General features: G+C 45.2%; 3 protein-coding genes across 6 annotated transcripts; 2 read left to right on the top strand and 1 right to left on the bottom strand.

Annotated features, from left to right (window-relative positions):
- tmem151bb (transmembrane protein 151Bb) lies at positions 1-5085 on the top strand. Its single transcript, XM_035610789.2, has 2 exons — positions 1-324; positions 1080-5085. Exons 1-2 carry the CDS (start codon positions 217-219, stop codon positions 2487-2489), a joined length of 1518 nt encoding a protein of 505 aa, XP_035466682.2. The 5' UTR covers positions 1-216; the 3' UTR covers positions 2490-5085.
- Positions 5086-5723: 638 nt separating this feature from the next.
- mtres1 (mitochondrial transcription rescue factor 1) lies at positions 5724-7988 on the top strand. Its single transcript, XM_035610809.2, has 4 exons — positions 5724-5864; positions 6749-7202; positions 7328-7400; positions 7518-7988. Exons 2-4 carry the CDS (start codon positions 6769-6771, stop codon positions 7704-7706), a joined length of 696 nt encoding a protein of 231 aa, XP_035466702.1. The 5' UTR covers positions 5724-5864; positions 6749-6768; the 3' UTR covers positions 7707-7988.
- Positions 7989-8271: 283 nt separating this feature from the next.
- Positions 8272-13237, bottom strand: bend3 (BEN domain containing 3). 4 transcript variants are annotated; one of them, XM_035610782.2, is made up of 4 exons: positions 13059-13237; positions 11895-11949; positions 11457-11635; positions 8272-11356 (listed from the first exon to the last, which is right to left on the bottom strand). In XM_035610782.2, exons 2-4 carry the CDS (start codon positions 11944-11946, stop codon positions 9134-9136), a joined length of 2454 nt encoding a protein of 817 aa, XP_035466675.1. In that variant the 5' UTR covers positions 11947-11949; positions 13059-13237; the 3' UTR covers positions 8272-9133. The 4 variants fall into 4 exon arrangements, with proteins under 4 accessions (XP_035466675.1, XP_047193778.1, XP_047193779.1 ...); XM_047337822.1 differs by lacking the exon at positions 13059-13237 and adding an exon at positions 12542-12971; XM_047337823.1 differs by lacking the exon at positions 13059-13237 and adding an exon at positions 12566-12970.
- Between the last annotated feature and the right edge of the window lie 403 nt (positions 13238-13640).

Here is a 13640-nt window from a genome sequence, read left to right on the forward strand (position 1 = left end):
CCCGCCCCCGCGCGGTGGTTCATCTTCCAGCCGCCGGATAAGAAAAAAAAAGAAAAAAAGAAAAAAAAGATCTTTTCCCCGATCAACAATACCTCGAGCCGTTGTCGGGATGGAGAGCCCCCGGAGGACCGCAGCCTGACCAGTGGCCGCTCTTCCTCTCCCTGGCCCACGCCCTGCCCTCATCACCATCACCATCACCGGCGGCTGCCCGGCACCATGTCCCCTCCTGCGTCGGCTGCGACAGCGAGCGGCAGCAGCGCGGCCACCGTTCCCGAGGAGGACACCAGAGAGGAGGACACCAGAGAGGCGGACACCAGAGAGGAGGTATTCTCGCCTCGCGACCCCCCTGTGAGCAATGCGTGTCACGGTCCGTTTGTCGGGATCTGCGGTGTGCAGGCTGTGGCACACTGCAGGTGAATTGTCTGCCAAGTGCCTTTTGGGGAATTGGAAAATTCTCCTCAAGGAGCATTTATACTGTCAATCATTTTACAATAATTGCAAAAGCAGACGCGACTGGCGAGCTACCCTGTCAGCATCTTCACCTTTTGTTTTTCATTTGCCGTGGGCCTGTATAGCTCAGTATTTCCTTTTAACTACTTACTATCAGGCCTTTCACGGGATCTGAGTTTTAATGACTTGAAGTTCCCTGGACAAACACGGTGACAGAAGAGGTCACACAGCTCCTTCACCGCGGGGGCAGGTTGTGTTTGCTTGGTTGTGCGAAGGGCTCGTACCCATTTTGACGCGGAAACACATCGACCTAATCCCCATGCAGGGGGACTCAAAATGTAGAAGTTGTTAAACCTGGTCAGCTATTCAGTTTAGCTATAGAATGGAATGAAATATCCCCACAGCCAATAGAACTTTCTTATATCCACTGCTCACAGACTGATTGTCTATCTCATCTGTGAGTGCTACTACTACAGGTGTATGACCCATTCAGTCATTTTTAGTCCAAGTACGTTAAGAATCCTGACCGTGCTACAGATCCTGCAGACAGCAATAAAGTAGCTGATGAATTATATGAATCAGGCCTCATCAGTCCTCTCTTTTGTTTTGTCTGTGATTTGATTCAATAGCAAAGACCCCTGAAGCAGTCTGTGGGCAAGTCCCTGTGTCGGGAGAGCTTCTGGAAATGCCTGCTCTTGTCCATTCTCATGTACGGCTGCATGGGAGCGATGGTCTGGTGTCACGTCACCAAGGTCACCCGCCTCACCTTTGACAGTGCCTTCAAGGGGAAATCCATGATGTACCATGACACCCCCTGCTCTGACGGCTACATCTACATCCCTCTGGCCCTACTGGGCATGCTCTATTTAGTCTATCTTGTGGAGTGCTGGCACTGTCACGTGAAGAATGAGCTGCAGCACAAGGTGGACATGGAGAGCATCTACGAGCGCATCCAGAAGATGCAGCAAGCCAAACCCTGCATCTGGTGGAAGGCCATAAGCTACCACTATGTCCGCCGAACGCGGCAAGTCACGCGCTACCGCAATGGCGACGCTTACACGAGCACCCAGGTTTACCATGAACGCGTGAACACCCACGTGGCGGAAGCGGAATTCGACTACAGCCACTGTGGTGTGAAGGACGTTTCGAAGCAGCTGCTGGGCCTGGAGAAGTCTGCCCTCACAAAAATGCGGTTCACCAAGTGCTTTAGTTTTGCCAACGTGGAGTCAGAGAACTCCTACCTTACACAACGAGCAAGGTTTTTCACTGACAACGAGGGCCTCGACGACTACATGGAAGCCAGGGAGGGCATGCACCTGAAAAACATTGACCTGAAGGAGCATGTCCTGGTGCTGTATGACCCCGATCACCAGCCCTGGTACCTGTCCCACTATGTCTTCTGGTTTGCCTCGTTCCTCACTTTCTCCTGGCCTCTCAGAGTCTTCACTGAGTATCGTACTGCGTATGTCCACTATCGCGTGGAGAAGCTCTTTGGGCACGATTACCTCCCTGTGACCCCATGTGATGACCGGCCGTATTGGCGCCGCATCCCTCGTGTTAACACCATTGACAGTACTGAATTGGAATGGCACATTCGATCCAACCAGCAGCTTGTGCCCAGTTACTCAGAGGCTGGCCTGATGGACCTGGCCCAGTGCCCGTCCAACTTCAGCGGGGTTCGTCAGAATTGTGAGCGCTGCCATCGCGCCATCAGCTGCTCCTCGGTGTTCTCCAGGAGCGCCCTCAGCATCTGCACCGGTGCCAGCTCCCGCATCCCCTTCAGCGGCAGTCGCTTCTCCCTGGCCCGGCACTACGGCTCTCAACGCAGCTGCTTCTGGAGGAGCGGCAGTCTGGACGACCAGGAGAGCCCCAGTGAAAACACCCGCTGTCTATCAGAGCGTGTCACCACAGACGGCGAGGAACCCCCGGACTATGACAATGCTCTCTGCTACCCAGTGCTCATTGTCCACTGCAGTGAGAACTGCCACAACCACAGGTCATTTCACAGGCACGGCTCCTGTGTGGAGACTTCTTTATGACTATGCGGCCACTGAGAAAACACTGTGTCATTTCTGTAGCAAACACACACGTTGACCATCAGAGTGAGCAAAACAAGTCTTAATGGGAGATAGACAGATTCATGTTGTATTGACACACTATCTGAAACAAATGTCGGAATGCTGAATGTGTGGATCACTAAAGCAATAACAGTGATAAGTAAGTGGAGAACAAAGTGACGGTGGTGTGTGAACCGACTAGGATACAAACACATACAAAAAGCATATCTGCCCGGCTTCCCATGAGAAACAAGCAAAGACTGTTACACTGTATCGCCATAGCTTTTAAGATCTCATATGTGCAGTTCATATGAAACTGAAACTGAAGCTGCAGTTACCTCATAAGACCTTTTAAGAGGCCACGGAACAGATGGACAGGTTTAAATGTCTTGTTCACTCTGTGAGATATCACTAACACCCCCCCACACACACACACACACCAGAAGTGACAAAGGAGGATAAGTAAGATAGAGGTGGAGCTGGGTTTTTTGTGTTTGTTTCGACAAGTGTAACCTACACATAACCATAGCAATAACTGAAAATAAATGCCACTTTCTCAAGTGGAAGAGTAAAAGGAGGATTATCATTCAAATACTGTTTGTTGTGCTTGTGCACATACACAGACAAGTCATTGGAAACCTCTGACCCAAAAGAGACAAGTCTTGAAAACAGTCACTCTGTTACACTAGTCTGTGATTTTTAAAAGTGTTGTAATTAACTGTTTGCCTGATCTATTTTTTTTTCATTTGGTGATTTTCTACCTTTCCCAAAATGCCTTTTGACAACTGCAAATAACAGGTATAGGTTTATTTTTCAGCTGTTGGTGGGAAGTGACATAGGAGAGTGACTGTTCTAATTGAAAAAGAAATCAGCACAAACCTGTCGTGTGGCTGCTTAGCATTCTGGTCCACCGTGGGATGGAGACTTTGATATGATCGATACGCTTCTGAGGGATCTCTTCTTGTTTGACTGCCGACTGTTGGTGCTATATGGCAGCTAGTCGATGGACTAGCAACTTAAAAAGTGTTTACAGTTGATGCTTTTGAAAACATGTTCAACCACAAACCTCCACTGCGGATGTTGGAATTGATCTCAATGTGATGATACATTGTCGCAGCTTGGGCATCTGCAAGGAAACGAGAAACAACCAAACTAAATCAGAGAAGCTTTTTATGTTGTTGAGGTGTTTCAGGGTGGATTTGACCAACTGAAACACAGTTTGAAAATCACTATGATCACTTAAGCAAGTACATTAGTGTTTCTAACTTGGACATTTTTGCTGCCTACTGCCATGACAAAAACTTGCCGGCAACTGTGTGAAAAGCACATAAACATGTCATTACATTACAATCAGACAAGAGACGTGAGTCAGTACGATAATCCATCCATCCATCGTCTACCGCTAAATCCACTTAAGGGTCGCGGGGGAGCTGGAGCCAATCCCAGCTGACATTGGGCGAGAGGCGGGGTTCACCCTGGACAGGTCGCCAGCCTATCGCAGGGCCACATACAGAGACGGACAAACATTCACTCTCGCATTCATACCTACGGTCAATTTAGGGTCTTCAATTTACCTAAGCCCATTCTGCATGTCTTTGGACTGTGGGAGGAAGCCGGAGAACCCGGAGAAAACCCACGCATACACGGGGAGAACATGCAAACTCCACACAGAAAGGCCAAAAAAGGGACTCGAAGTCAGAAACTTCTTGCAGTGAGGTGACAGCACTAACCACTCGACCACCGTGCGGCACCAATACAATAATAATCTGTCAAAACAGATGATAATCGTAATGTCTCACATAAGCAAAAAAATGGTGTGGATTTAGCTGCATAAAGATCATAAGCACATTAAAGCCATGCTAAAATTTGCATGATTTCCCTCTGCTAAGATAATGTGTTAACAACTATAAAAACACACCTGAATGTAAACCACCAGCATATATAATATACTGTAGTATATGTCCCGTATGTAGTAGAGGATTACCCTCCATTTTTAATATATAAAATTATTTCACTGTACTGAATGTGCTCAGAGAGTGAAAAGGGCACAGCACACATTTCATTTGACCATGTTTTTCTACAAAGACTTTGGGTGTTCATATCTAAGTTACATGGAGGATGCCTGACTCTTTTTGAATAAAGTTTGTGGGAAGTATATGCAAGGATGTAAATGCACTTACTTTTACACATGCACATCGTACAACCTTTATAATAGTGACTTTTTTTAGACCAATTCACAGACACATATTATATGCATCCTTGCAAATAACATATTGTTCTTATATTGCTTTGAATTATGTAGTGACACCAGTATTATGCACTTGAAGTGACACTTATGGACATTATGAATTGTAGTGAAGATGAATGTTGATGTAAATTCCCTGAAAGTAATTAAGTATTCAATCTGTAACAAGTAGATAACTGCTTAAACAACACACAACCATGTAAAGATTCTTGTAAAATGTTAAAAATGTTCTTGCTGTTGTTATAATCACATGGGCTGTATAAATAACCTGGTTAAATTTTGAAATATGTATTCACATATATCTTATCCTGGATAAATAAAAGGTGCAATAACTGTCTGGGGCAAACTTGCTGGTCTGGATCCTCAAACCTGCTGTGAAACTTTGCATGGGGAGAGTGTGTACTGGAGGAATCGCTTCATGGATAACAATGGAACTTTTTACATTGGCATTTTCCACAAATTAATATTGGCTCAATTCCATTTAGCTGCTTCAGTGTCAGTGGCCTGGTGATGTCTGTGCTGGCTCACTGTCACACTGACTTAGCTCACTGGGACACCAAAACAGAAGAGAGACATTGTTAACCTGTGTTTTTTTTCTTGCAATCACAACTCAAAATGTCTGCTGTGGATAAGGCAAAAAAGAAAAACATGCTGAATAAACATAAAAAATAGTGAATACATTACATAATATCTTAGAATATTTCTAAATGAAATCCATTGTTTAAATCTACACAGTGGCACAAAAATTAACTGATGTGCATTTAAGCAAATATTGAGAAGACCCATTATGATGACTATTGTTAGAATAAATTCTGTTATTTCTATGGTATAATAACTTTTGATTATTCTGTATGAAAATTTGTGAAATAAACGTGTTAGTTAAACATGTTGTGTCTTTGCAACCACGAGATCGCTGATAGTATATAGAGGAGGACATAGAAAATAAAAGAGGTGAGAACCTTTGTAAGGCACATTCAACTGCTCGGCCGGAGTGTTGTTCTCCTCCGGTGCGGCAGGTGGCAGCACGTCGACGTGGGCTGGTAAACAAGTAACCAACCACAAGAGGCGACCAAGTAGCTCACGTTAACAGGCTGAGGAAGGTTATTCCATAGGTGAGTGGACTAATAAATCACACTTTCATGCGAAGAGCGCCTTTATTTAGTATTTGAGCAGCCGAGTAACGTTGCTCGTTGGTTGGCGAGCTCGTCGGAGGCTCGCACGAGCCCACGCGCTCAGAAAAGTAAAGCTAGCTAGCTTGCGTCTGCTTCGGCTCGCTTTCTGGAGAAATGTCAAGCTCCGTCAGTCAGAGACGGACTTTATACAGAATTATACTTCATTCAACATAAAGTACACTAGCAGAGAGGCTACAAGAAGAAACATGCCACAGCGCTACTCTACCCAAAATGTTTGTTGTCGGTTGGTGTCAAAGCATAGCTGAAAAATACATCACTTCCGAAATTGAAAAAATAATAATAAAAATAACAAATGAAAAAATATGTATAAATAACGAAGCTCCAGTTTGTGTCTATGGTGTTATTAATTTAAAGTAACTGGTGCGGAAGTCTCAAGTGAAAACATTTCAATTTCACGAGCGACACAACTGGGGGCTAGAAGTGAGGCTTTTATTTTGAAGGTAAAATTCCACATTAGTAAAGCAAACCCAAGTAGTCTCTCCCTAACACCTACAAACATCAATGTATCTAATTCAATTACACAATAACTAATTGTAAAACTTTAGGATACTACATCAAATCAAATCTAAAATATTGAGCTTCACACTTCATTTTCATCTGAGCCTCCTGATGGAAACAGCTCAGCTGTCCTTGAACCTTGACTCTTGGCACTATGCTAGTAGGGCATTCCTATAAACATTCATTCATTTTGATTAATTGAATTAGTTTACCACAATAACTGAGATGCGTTGACTTTAAGTGAATTAGTCACTATGTCTCAGTATTGTGGCATACTGCTTCCTTACCTCTCTCGTACTTTCTAGCCAGTGGGTGGAGCACCAACATGCAGAATTTGGTGGTGCAGTCACTTGCCATGAGGCAGCTTGGGAGGCTGAACCCCCGCCACCTGCTGGCTGCAGGATACGGACTGAGGCAGGCTGACTGGTGTCCCAGGAGCATCCACACTCGCCAGCTGTGGGGCTGCTCGGCACTCCCCACACTTGGCTGCCACAGGCCGGCTTCCCACGGCAGAGACTCTCTGAGGAGTTGGTCCGTTCATCATCTAAGGTTCAAAAGCAACAAGAAGAAAGCTGCTGCTAGGACTGCACAGGAGGAGGAGGAGGAGGAAGAAGATAAGAAAGACCCAGAGGATAGTGATTATGAAGACGAGTTGGACGAGGACCCGAATCAACCGAAGGATTATAAAGACATGGAAACATTCGTGCAGTCTTTCCGGTTCAATATCATCATGAAAGCTGGTCTGAACATGTCACAAAAGTGAGTCAGTCTACATTTAATACTGTCTACTGTACAGAGACAGTATGACCGATATAAAATGTAAAAAAGGGGGTGGCCCTTTTATCCTTTAACTGAATAGAGCCTTTCTTTTGTTTTTTTAACAGAAATATTGAAGATGCCTTCTACAGCAACAAACTCAGGCTTAACGGCCAGACACTCATCAAGAAAAGTAAAACGGTGGGTGATGTGTGATTACAAATAATGTATTCCTGCCCCAAATCCTCAGATTCCCATAATCCTTTCTGCAGGTCATGGGATTCTTTTGACGTAACTCATATTTCCTCCCGTCTTCAGGTGAAAGTCGGGGACACGTTGGACATGGTGCTGTCGGAGAACCAAGAAGAAAACACTGTTACGGTGATGAGAGTCATCATCAGGAGAGTTTTGGGTGAATCCAGTAAAACAGAAAGGCACAAAGTTGCCATCAGGCGCTGGAAGTCGATAGAGCTTTCCAAGGACGATGCTTTGAAGCCAAGAACTTGAATAGTACATAGTACTTGACAGTACACACTGTAACGCCATTGGACAGAGAAGGCAACAACACTGAAATGGTGTGACTGACAATTAGAACTGTCTCTACGAGTTGGATCCACAATCTATTACAAAGGTATAACGCAATGATAAACAGTTCTCAGTGGTTTTAGACATTCAGCAGTTGGTCTGGAGAAAGATTTTGATTGTTTACCTTTCCGCTCCGTATTGTGTGCCCCCCCAACAAAATAAATGTGCACTTATTAACCTGAAAGAAAATTTCATGTGCTCTTCATCAGCCAGAACTTCAGAGTTTTCCTCTGTGAGTTTTCCGACTGTAAGTTGGGTAGGTTAAGTCCATCCCGTTTTTCCTGTAAATCCTCATTGAATAATTTTATATGGTACGGAAAACCCAATATGCATGTTACATAGTACAAAGGTTATTCACACACTGCCACACCAAAATCAGGAAATGTTCATGATTCAGGAAATTTACACCTCTCACGTGTTTTGTGGTATAGATATATGTACGCGCAGACCTCGACAGGGACAGGTAATATAAGACAGTCCAACCGTGTCATATTTATAACTAGGCTTTTATTAGAAAGAGGTTATCATGATCAATTGTCATGTTAAATTGTCTTAATAATATAAACTTCTATAAGAAGGCTTAACATAAGCACATTGTTATTAAAATGGTGGTGGCACAATGCTACATCAGTAACTGTAATGGAAATACCTTCAAGGTGATGAATTAAAGGAAAGGCCAGCAGTGTCTCGGTGAGGTGTTGGGCCACCATGTGTGACCAGAACAGCTTCAGCGCTCCTTAGCATTGATCCACCAAATGTCTGGACTCGACTGGAGGGATGCAACATCTCTCCCAAAACATATTCTCTCAGATGGCGTTTTAGGAATTTGAAGACTGCAAAGGCCACAATATATGATTCACTTCATGTTCAAACCGTTTGGTGAGCACTCGTGCCCAGCTTGGAGACATCGCCGTTTGTTACGTTTCTCCACTCACTTATTCAGATTCTTCCTTTAACTTCTCACCTGTCTCTACATCTCATCATTGTGAATAATTTCTATCCCTAGAGCGAATGTGTGGTTGATGCTATCAGCTACTATCGTTGTTATTGTTTTTAAGGCTACAACATTTATCAACAAAGTATGTTAGATAAGCTATGACAGTTTTGGCTCATAAATAGAAGCAGTTTTTACTCTTTAGCCAACATTAATAAGACTACATTAACTACAACATCTATTGCCGTAGTCCAAAAGTAAAATATGATAAAGAATAGTACTGAGGAAACTCATAACAGCTTGGCTTCATCCTACATAGGACAGGTTGTGAAAGTTCCACAATGCGGCTTCAGCTTATATACTGTGCAAATATTTTTCATGACAAAAAGTGTTGCCTAACTGCAAAGAACTGTAACTAGGACACTATGCTTGACCTCTTGGCCTTCTTAAGAATGTCACACTTCTTGCGATTAGGGCGCCGGCAGCGTTCGTCAATGCTCGGCACACATTCATAGTGCCACACCTCCTCCATCTTATCCACAGGATACACCGCTTCCACGTAGTGACGGATCAATCTGAGGCGCGTGGGATCAAGCTGCTTCTTGTTGCAGGCCCCCGAATGGTTATACTGCAGCCGCAGGTTCTCCTGGGTGAAGAGTTCGGGGAAGAGACGCACAAGCAGACGGGCAGCAAAGTTCCCAACAGAGAGACTCTGCTGGACGATTTCCCGTACCTCAGCGTCAGAGAGCAGGAAAGCTGATGGTACAGGGAAGTCAGGTTTGGATACTGTCAGTTCATCCAGGGGAATTTTGCAAAAGTCTTTGCTGCTTTTCTCAGGAGGTAAGGAGGGAACATCTGGATCTTCTCTAACATCTGGATTGAACTGGTTCAGCTGGCAAAGAAAGTCCTGCTCGGACTCTTGGCCGTACACTTTGCGTTGCTGCAGGTAGGATCTCCTCTGCTCTGTGTCGCGCCTCCTACACCTCTCATCGAGTTTTCCCACAAATTCTAACATCCATACTCTGTCGTTCTTGGCCCGAGCATAGACCAACTGCACATAATGACGGATCAGGTTTACACGAACCGGGTCGAGCTGCTTCTTCCCAAGTGAACCACTGCAGTTGTACTGCTTCCTTATGTTCTCGTGGGTGAAGAGCTCGGGGAACATATGCACCAACAGCCGAGAGGCAAAGTTCCCAATTGACAAGCTACATTCATAGTTGTTCTTCAGCTGCTCCCTGGACAAGAGGTACTCCTGAGGGACAGTGAAGTCTGGAAGAGGAATCTCAAGATTATCAAAATCCATGGGGGTCAGCAGTGACTTTTTGGATTTACGACTGGGCCTTTCGTAATCAGCAGCCTCTGGAACTTTAATAATGGAAATGTCTTCTGATAGGCTGGCTAGATCATAGCCCTCATCGTTGAGATTGTCGGGTTCGCTCCCATTGCCATTGCTGTGAGGACCCTCGAGAGCATCCTCCATATGCTGAATGCAGACCTGGAGCCAGCTGTCCTCGGGCACATCAGGGAAATTTGCCTCCATATACTTTCTGATTATTTCCATCTTGTCAGAATCCAGAATAAGCTGCCCCACTCTACTGAAACTGCTGGAGCCCTCTGGCATTTTCCCCTCTTCAAACACCTTGGGGAAAAGACGGTGCATAAGAAAAATAATTAAGTCCTCCGGGGAAGAGAACTCGTCTAGCTCCTCTGTGGCTTGCGTATCAAACGCAAGGTCTGACTCGGCCAGGTTGCTTTGCTGGTTATCGAGAGCGATGTGTTCCTCCTGACCCTGCTCATTAATGAACCGGTAGGTTTGGGGATGCTCAGCTTTAATGCCAGCACCTGTGAGTGTCTGCTTCCTGAGCAGCCGAGCGCTCTCCATGTCCCTCTGCGCCCAGAAGCGATTAAAGAAGTCATTAATCTGGAGGAGACACTCGTCCTGCCAGACACTGTTGTTCTTAACCGAAGGGTAGCAAACCTCAACGTAGTTGCGGATCAGCTGCAGATGCAGAGACTCCAGCGTTCTCTTGCTCGCCATGCAATCATGTGAGCACTCCCTCGCTTTGAACAGCTCCGGGAAGAGATGCACCAGCAGCCGACACCCGAGCTCCCCCGCACCGGATGTCTGCTCCATCAGCTGATTCAATTCCTCACTTGTTAGGAGATATTCAGGAGGAGGCTGGAACTCTGTCACCATCTCGGCCGGTTTGATCTGCTTTTTTATGCGCATGACTTCGAGGGTTAACAAGTCCACTTTGCTGTGAAGCTGTGTCATGCTTGAATTAAGGGTATTGAGAATGAAAAACATTTTCTCAATCAGTGGATAAAGGCTTGAGTTTGTTGTCGAAGCTTGGCCTAAACCGTCTGTGGTGGGGAGGGTCTCCAGTTGGCCATTTTCCTCTGGATTTTGGAGCTTGGACGAGAGGATGCTACTGCAGTTGAGCTGATTTGCCGCACCATGACTGGCCTGCTGCTCAAGACTCGGCGTGTTCCTCTTCTCGGAGATCCTGTGGGAGATGCTGAACAGAGGCTTTCTGTAGGAAACTCTGGATTTCCCCTGGTCCCTCTTCTCCCCAGTTGTGGTGAGGCAAAGAGGCTCGTGTCTGCTGCTCACATCTATCAAGTGCCTCCTCATCTAGACAGAGGACACAACATTCAAAACACATATATATGGAAAGAGACAACTCAACCTACACAATGGAAAAACTATTTTCAGATTTTTGAGGTTGGGTTACCTCAACAGAGACTCTGGCTCTCTTGCTGCTGGTGGACTGGTCTGTATCAGGACCCATCTCTGCTGATGTCCGTTTACCAGCCTCAGACGCCCCATGAGATCCCCCCCCAAGGCCTTCCGGTTGCTCACAAATAGCATAGTCCTCCGCCTCCTCCTTAATGTCCTGGACATGCTTGTGTTCTGCGAGTAATGAGAAATTCATATTTTCTTTGTTAAACCATGTCAGTTCTTCATGTGATCAGAGATTTTCTTTTCCGGTTCAATTCTGATATGACTCTTTAAAAGATGCAGACCCATATATTTTCTAGAAAAAAAATCTTTATATATATATATATGATTTTGTTTATATTTTTAAACTTAAACACAAATATTTAATGAATGAAATGAATCTAGCTATACTATGCTTTTTTCTGCATAGATAAAATGTTGCAGAACTTGCCTTTCTCGAGCATTGCTTCATCTGAAACTTCCCCATGCTCAGAGAAATTCATAGCCTAGAAAAATAAATGACAAACATGAAGTTACTGAAAAACATCATGATGCACATCAGTAATAAGTCAACATACGTAACATGGTAGTAGGCCCGAAAACAATTTGCCTATTGATTGGTCAATTGACATAAAAGTAAGAGACAACAATATTTATAATTTACTAATTTAAATCATTTGGGAAAACAATAATGTTAAACATCCAGATCCAGCTCCTCAAAAAGTGCAATTTCTTAGTCTTGTATGACAGTTAACTGAATATCAACAGTCTGGGCTGTTGGTCTTACAAAACATTTACAGCACTTTTTAAAAATTATTTGCAGTCGTTTTACGGACCAAACACTACATTCGATTTTGGAGAAAATAATTGGTACTTTAATAACCAATGAAAACAACCCTTAACTGGAACCTCAGGTGACAGACATTTTAAAAACCAGATTCAATTCTGCCAGGAATTTCAAAGTGTGACACTGGACCATTGGATCTCCTGTCTAAAGCTTTATAACATAACACGTGACTTCACTGCACATGTATAAACCTGTACAGGGTACGGAATATATACAACCACATTAAATAAAACCGTTATTTAAACACGTGCTTGCTGTGTGCTGCAGCTACGAACACTCGGCATGTGATCGGCTGCAGCCCGGCACGTCGTCTGGGAACCGGATGCGTCGCCGGCGTGTGTCAGGTGGGCTCGACTGATATCACCGGAGTTGTAATGTCAACACGTTACGAGCAAAAGTGGGCGCAGAGTCGTTGTCCCCCGCCGCCGCGCACCGACTCGCCTCCTGGCTCTCCGCGCAGCCGTCACGGCGCAGTCACTTCCTCATTCTTCCGCCCATGAACCCCTGAACCAAAACACGGCGAACGAGCCGCGCGCGTGGAAACTCCGGACAAAAGCCGCCGCCACCGAACGCACCATCGTGTCGACGCCGCGGGTCACGAGGACTCGCGACACGCGGCGGTTTGTGCGACAGCGCGACATTCTGTTTGGGAAAATTCAATGACGCGGCAATGTTTGCGTGGACGAGCCCCCCCCCCCCTCTCCTCTGTCCTGCTATGACTCTTGGCAAATGAGCGGTAAACGCGCGTGACCGGCGGTTTGAGCTCACCTTCACAGGTCCACGCGAGTCCTCGGGGCCGTCGCCGTCGTGTGGGACATGTCCGCGGCCGGTCCGCACGCTCTGTTTGCAGGAAACTGTTGTTCTCCTTGTTGATATTTTTTTTCCTCGCTCGGGCTTCTGCGCTTTCTCGCGTGACGTGACACGGCGCGCGCCCGCTGTGTCACTTCCGCACAGCTGTGGAGGGAAAAAATAAAATAAAGGCCACTTCCATTACACTTGCAGTTACACTGCCGTGCAGACGAAGTAACACTGTTAGTAAAGTCGTAGAAACACGCGCAGCGCGAAGTGATAAATCTATCTATAAAAAAAAACAGCGGAGTCTCACGTGGGTACAGGAGCTGGCCTGGGATAGTTGGGCCTATTTACCCACACTGGTGAGACTTTATTAGCTGCATGTTTAAAACATATATATATGTATAATCTTTTAATCTTATTATTCTATTATCTAGATGTGTAACATATTTTGTGTCACTGGTGGAAAAGGCCTATTTGTACTTTACGTGAGTATTATCAGTACATAATAGCATAACTGATAGAGAACCCCCCCCCCCCCCCTTCTTATTTTAAATT

This window comes from Scophthalmus maximus, chromosome 15 (genome assembly GCF_022379125.1).
Source record: "Scophthalmus maximus strain ysfricsl-2021 chromosome 15, ASM2237912v1, whole genome shotgun sequence".
In the NCBI taxonomy this organism is placed as follows: Eukaryota; Metazoa; Chordata; class Actinopteri; order Pleuronectiformes; family Scophthalmidae; genus Scophthalmus; species Scophthalmus maximus.

Excerpts from the sequence above, each read along its gene's own strand:
- mtres1 (XM_035610809.2), top strand. The coding sequence starts at position 6,769 with ATGCAGAATTTGGTGGTGCAGTCACTTGCCATGAGGCAGCTTGGGAGG. Across the intron at positions 7,203-7,327 it reads GGTCTGAACATGTCACAAAA|AAATATTGAAGATGCCTTCT; the intron begins GTGAGTCAGTCT and ends TTTTTTTAACAG. Across the intron at positions 7,401-7,517 it reads TCATCAAGAAAAGTAAAACG|GTGAAAGTCGGGGACACGTT; the intron begins GTGGGTGATGTG and ends TCCCGTCTTCAG.
- bend3 (XM_047337822.1), bottom strand. The coding sequence starts at position 12,574 with ATGCCGAGTGTTCGTAGCTGCAGCACACAGCAA. Across the intron at positions 11,950-12,541 it reads GTAGCTGCAGCACACAGCAA|GCTATGAATTTCTCTGAGCA; the intron begins GCACGTGTTTAA and ends TTATTTTTCTAG. Across the intron at positions 11,357-11,456 it reads GAGCCAGAGTCTCTGTTGAG|ATGAGGAGGCACTTGATAGA; the intron begins GTAACCCAACCT and ends TCCTCTGTCTAG.
- tmem151bb (XM_035610789.2), top strand. The coding sequence starts at position 217 with ATGTCCCCTCCTGCGTCGGCTGCGACAGCGAGCGGCAGCAGCGCGGCC. Across the intron at positions 325-1,079 it reads AGGCGGACACCAGAGAGGAG|CAAAGACCCCTGAAGCAGTC; the intron begins GTATTCTCGCCT and ends TTGATTCAATAG.